This window comes from Adiantum capillus-veneris, chromosome 24 (genome assembly GCF_014529385.1).
Source record: "Adiantum capillus-veneris isolate H3 chromosome 24, ASM1452938v2, whole genome shotgun sequence".
Taxonomy (NCBI): Eukaryota; Viridiplantae; Streptophyta; class Polypodiopsida; order Polypodiales; family Pteridaceae; genus Adiantum; species Adiantum capillus-veneris.
The window spans coordinates 136,852,873-136,858,100 of record NC_140954.1 but is presented as its reverse complement, the minus strand read 5'-3'; the positions used below and the strand labels follow the sequence as shown (position 1 = coordinate 136,858,100).

Below are 5,228 nucleotides of genomic sequence, written 5' to 3'. Positions count from 1 at the left end.
ACTTAAGAGTCCATTATGTACACATTAAAGCAATAAATTTATATCATTTTTATTAAAAACATTGTAGATGAAGGTGACAAGCATTGAAGTAGTTTTGTGATGCGCAACAAAGGGACAAATGGACAATACACCATGACATGGCAACCTTGAGTGACATGTCTTCATAAATCATCCGTAATGAGTTTTTCTTTGTGCAACTGCACTATTTTTATAATAAGGAAGTCCCTTCAACACTGGAGGAGAAGCATAAGTCTCACTTTAACATTGGAGGAGATAAAAGTGATAGAGGAAGGACACGTTCCCTACGATATTATTATAAATGTGTTCACTCTATACGTATGATTTTTTTCATTTTTAGATGCACAAAATGTATCTCTCTCCATCTTTAAATATGATAATGTATAAATTTTCTCCTCCATACATCTTTTAATGCAAAATCTCATTTGCGGTGTGAGGTCATAGTGTTTGGCAAAAGCTTGAAGAAGAGATGCTATGGAACCATTATCACAAGCTATGCCACGAGGTAAAATCTACACCACTATCAGTTCTTTACTTCTTACCATCTCGAGAGTGAAATGAAACAATCGAGGTAAGTAGCAAGGCAAACTAGTTACCTTGAATGTTTAGAAAACTTTTGAAGTTATCCAAAAGAGCAACAAGGGGGGTGACCGTTTATGCGACGCCTGTGACGTTGCGATGGTCCTGGCTCAATAGAAGAATCAGTTTCCAATATGAGTGTCTTCGAGTCACCATTGGTGTCCGACGGGGTTAAATTTTGAGAGCTAGTGCCATGAAGTCGTTGATCTTTTTTATCTTAAAATTTTCAATGGTGAGCGCTTATGCCACATAGATAGAAGCACTCGAAATTTATCATCGCCCATTGGTGTCTTCTCCCATCGAATTTCTCGAGTTGGTCGTCTCTACCGTGCAAAGTGACCGTATTCAATACCCTGCACGGAGTATCCAACTAGCTTTGGGCATTGGCAATTGCCCTAGTGTAAAGAGAGCCTTAGGATTTGAATGCATTACAACGAATAGCAACCATTGAAGAACTAAAATTAATAAGAGGTTAAATAGCCACCCATATGCACTCAAATCACATTATTGAGTCCCATAAACAAGAGCATACAATTTTTCTTATATTCTATACAACCTTGTGAAGAGCTTTAGCTGACAAAGGGTGGTTTTTTATCAGTGTATATAGTTTTGCCTCTGGCTTCTTCCTCATAATGTTACATAAGGAGACCTGTTTTCAAAGATAAGCACTATAAGAAAAGCAGTTCATTGTCATTGAATCACAGGGCAACCCTCCTTAAAAATGCCAGGCGCAGTTGGGCACGTTGCGAGCGGACAATGATCCCCATTGGTCCCCCACCAGTTCATCTCAGCTTCAGGCAGCTGTAAAAAGAAATACACCGCAACCGCCATGAATGCAACACCAGCATCTAAAGCAGCAGAAAGCACATAATTGTACTTCCTCCACCAGCCTTTGTAATACTTGAACACAAAATAGTTGAACACCGTTCCGACCACAATCCATGATGTATAATTCACTGATGTTGCTGGGGGCATGTATGCAATAGCACCCAAAAGCACAGGCATGTTGATGTATGGTATCCACCAAACCTTGGGAAATGCTTTGTGACACAGCCATACAATCACAGAAGCCATGGCTCCCCCTAAAAAGAACAAATTGAGGGCCGGATACAACCCTTGGTTTCCAAAGATCTTCCTCGGCCCAACGAGCCCCCAGATTACAGAGGCATCGAAGAAAACAGTATCACCTGGGCAAGTCCACGGGCTACTCTCTTTGAGTTTATCCGGATTGCATATATTTTCTATCGAGGTCAAAAGATGCCAAGCAACTCCCATATTTACTGTCCCTGCTAGAATAGTGCCAATGACCTGATTTAAAGAGCAGAAAATGTTAGAAGATGGTCGGTAAGTACACTCACATTTCACCATTTTCACTTACAAAATGAGATATCTTTAGCTATAGTTTACTTATGCTTTTTTTTCCCTTCAAAAAAATTATGTCCTCATCCCAGGTCAAATATCCAATCCTTGTTAGTATGGCATGAAGGTGGGAGATCATCATCCATCCATTCTTCCCAGGAGGTCACCCATCCCAATACTGTTCCTACACATACATAACGTGGTCTAGCCATCAAAAGAACACAAAACCTTAAGCTGAGAGACCTCGAATCTAATCAATTTATGCAAGCTTTAGAGCTAGGCACACAAGTTGGGCATACCAACCCCAAAACCTCTGATTTTATGTCAGTCTTGGCTGAGCCCACGGGAGCAAAGGCGACGCTTGCAAACTTGCAATTAACAGGCATGATGTTCTAAGATGTGCCTAGATCAAGCCAGAGGCTCTCAAGTCTCCGGCAGCCAGAAGGTCGAACTGCCTTTGGATCCGTTTACACTACAGTAATCTACCTCATACAAAAATAGAGAAACAAAGACTACTCTCTCCTGTTTTAATCAAGGAAGGACAAGCAAAACCTTGAAAAGAAACATCACCTGAACCAGGAACATTGACCTTGGAGGAACCTTCATATAATGACCTAGTTTGAAGTCTGCCAAAAAAGAAACTGCCTGGCTCATGCTCATGTAGCCGTACACTTTGAAGCAAACGTTCGCAAGCGGGTAACCAGGAAGTATGTAGCCCATGATGTACTCAGTGATGATGTTTAAACCCGGGGTCTGCACCATGGAAGAAGCCGGTGAGCAGACTAATGCTACTAAAAAATTGGATCAGCGTACTAAGATGAATCAAAAGTATAATTAAAGTTACCTGATTAGTAGTGGCTGTGATGACTCCAATCGGCAGAGTGAACCCCGCCGCTAGCACGCAAGCTAAGAGCAAGCCCCACCATGGCAGCTGCACTTGCTCCTTAAACACCAAACAAACAATCAAGGACAGGCCAACTGACCCAACGAGCAAAATATTCCACCAGAGCTGTGGAATTTCTGCATACTTTTCCATCATCCGAGTGTGAACATCCTTTTTCATATGCATGGCGGCTCTGCCCCGGTACCAGATCTCTCTGTTCAAAATTTTTAAAAATTCAGTAATGCTGCTCTTAACCAAAGAGAGGTAGCTAATCCACTCACACACCCATGTTTTGATCTCAAACGGAGTACATACTTGCCATAGAAACAGATCACATGTGTCAACGTGGCTGCAATTGTCGCAAATCCAAGACCATATGCAAGAGCAAACGCAATACTCAGGTGAACCTGACCTTGTTGCTCATAAGCTGTCTTATTAAGGGTAAAGTCCTGCTTCAAGACAGCTTGAATGTCATAAAGGGTTCCATTAGCCGTGAAAAGCTTCGAAGAGACGATGGGGAACCTCTTTGCATGATACCAATCTTTCCAATAAGCTATGGGGACCAGCACATAAAGAAAGAGGCAAAACCCCACAGCGACATTGACTATGGCAAAGAAGGGGGCAACCAACGGGCTAAGTAGGTATGCGGAGACACCCGCCCAGTCGAAGCTGAAGGCGCCAACCCCGAGCCCTCGGAAGCCGGAGCCAACTTGTTGTGCAAGTACAGAATTGGGGAAAATCCAACAAACCCAAGAGAAATATGTCAAGGTGCTGAACAGATACCCTGGCAATGTATAGTAGGCAAAGCTTGTAATCATGAAAATGAGGAAGAATTGGCTTCTTGACAATCCTTTGGAGCTTTCCTTTTCATGCAAAGTCCTGTGTAACAAAATAATTATATTCCTCATGGCTGTCAAAACCTCACTCAAAAGACCTCATGCAGGACAAATTTGGCAAACCTGAACAAAGACACCTGCACGAGCGTACTAGGCCACCACATGTGAGCCGGCTCGATAAGATACTTGCGAAAGAGGCCAGCCCATCCGTATCCCAAAACCTGCATTTTTCCATGAGAATGCATGACAAGCATACCAAAATTAACAAAACTGAAAACAGAGAAGTATCTTTACAAAGAAACTTATGTTACCTTCAAACATTATCTAGTTTTGATACAGACGAAAGTCAACAATTCATGTGCTTGCAGAGATGTGATGTAACTCAATGCTTACTTGAGTAGTTATGACGATGAACCATCCCGTTACAAATGTGATCTGGCGGCCGTAAAAGGCCTTCACAATGGTCACAATACCAACAGCATAAGCATTGCCATTGCCGAAGGCGCTGCCGGCGTTCGCAAAGATGGTGATGAGCACGTGTTCTTTCACATTGAAGGGCCCTGGGTTGAGGGAAAACGTATGCTTTGTGAACGGGACGCGAAACAGTCTTGTAGGCAATACAAATGCAAGGAAGTGTCCAATGGGCAGAGCTGCGACCTGCACTGTAATGAGGGTTATGACGAGGGGCTCCTTTCTGTATGCAAAAAATTGGTTCAAGAAGGAGAGCAACATGCAAGACAAGAGCCCTATGCTCCACATGCGAAACGTCCACACCGGTAAAGTCGGGTCATCTGTTGTTCCCACCGTGAGGGCAACTTGCTCGATGGGAGACTGATCTTCATCGTACTTGTCGGCTTCTGTTTCCAAAGCAGAAAAATTCTCTCTGTTGGGTGTGGTCGCTGCTGCATTGCTGGATGCATCTCTGCTTTCAATAGTGGTTACCATATTGTCTGGCCGGGAGCACAGCTAAAAATAATGAAGAGATCTCTACTGTTGTTCCATTTCGTCGGTGGCGTAAATCTCTTTAAGCTGCAGCTGTCAAGGCCACCATCTCTTGAATTTAGATCAGTAGAGTTCAAGCGCAGAAACCTCTTCTACCTTTTGAGCCTGAGCTCTCAAAGGCAATGGTGCGCGGCAACCTTTTTGACATTATGCATCCGTGTGCACTGTTGGTGTGTGTGTGTGTGTGTGTGTGTGTGTGTGTGTGTGTGTGTGTGAGAGTGAGAGAGAGAGAGAGAGACAGAGAGAGAGAGAACAGGCGAAGCGGCCCAAGCCTGCCATAAAGCTCCAACATGTTGGGCGATTACAACTTGGCGTCACAAAAAGCAAGTTGATGCGGGAGGCGGTAAGATTGACTTGCATGTTGACTCTCTTTGATTGGCCATTCTGCATTTCCAATGCTCATTCTCAGAATGCCCATACATCATGCCGTCATCCACTCATGATCTTTATTGCAATTTCACACGCGGTTGGCTTTCAGTTCAGCATAGAAGGTGCAAAACACAAAGTTCCCCTAAACACTATTTCACACTGGCATGTTCATATGGGATCAA

The 5,228-nt window shown here is 43.4% G+C and overlaps 1 protein-coding gene across 1 annotated transcript; it reads right to left on the bottom strand.

Moving 5' to 3' along the window:
* Positions 1 to 1,086: 1,086 nt before the first annotated feature.
* LOC147427219 (oligopeptide transporter 4-like) lies at positions 1,087 to 4,917 on the bottom strand. The gene is made up of 6 exons (XM_086498944.1): positions 4,069 to 4,917; positions 3,799 to 3,896; positions 3,155 to 3,718; positions 2,801 to 3,053; positions 2,527 to 2,709; positions 1,087 to 1,905 (listed from the first exon to the last, which is right to left on the bottom strand). Exons 1-6 carry the CDS (start codon positions 4,618 to 4,620, stop codon positions 1,288 to 1,290), a joined length of 2,268 nt encoding a protein of 755 aa, XP_086355070.1. The 5' UTR covers positions 4,621 to 4,917; the 3' UTR covers positions 1,087 to 1,287.
* Positions 4,918 to 5,228: the final 311 nt, after the last annotated feature.

What these genes read in the sequence shown, in the direction of transcription:
- LOC147427219 (XM_086498944.1), bottom strand. Translation starts at nt 4,620, where the DNA reads ATGGTAACCACTATTGAAAGCAGAGATGCATCCAGCAATGCAGCAGCG. An exon ending in TCATCGTCATAACTACTCAA is followed by an intron (nt 3,897 to 4,068) that starts GTAAGCATTGAG and finishes GGAAAAATGCAG; the next exon opens with GTTTTGGGATACGGATGGGC. An exon ending in GGTCAATGTTCCTGGTTCAG is followed by an intron (nt 1,906 to 2,526) that starts GTGATGTTTCTT and finishes TCTTTAAATCAG; the next exon opens with GTCATTGGCACTATTCTAGC.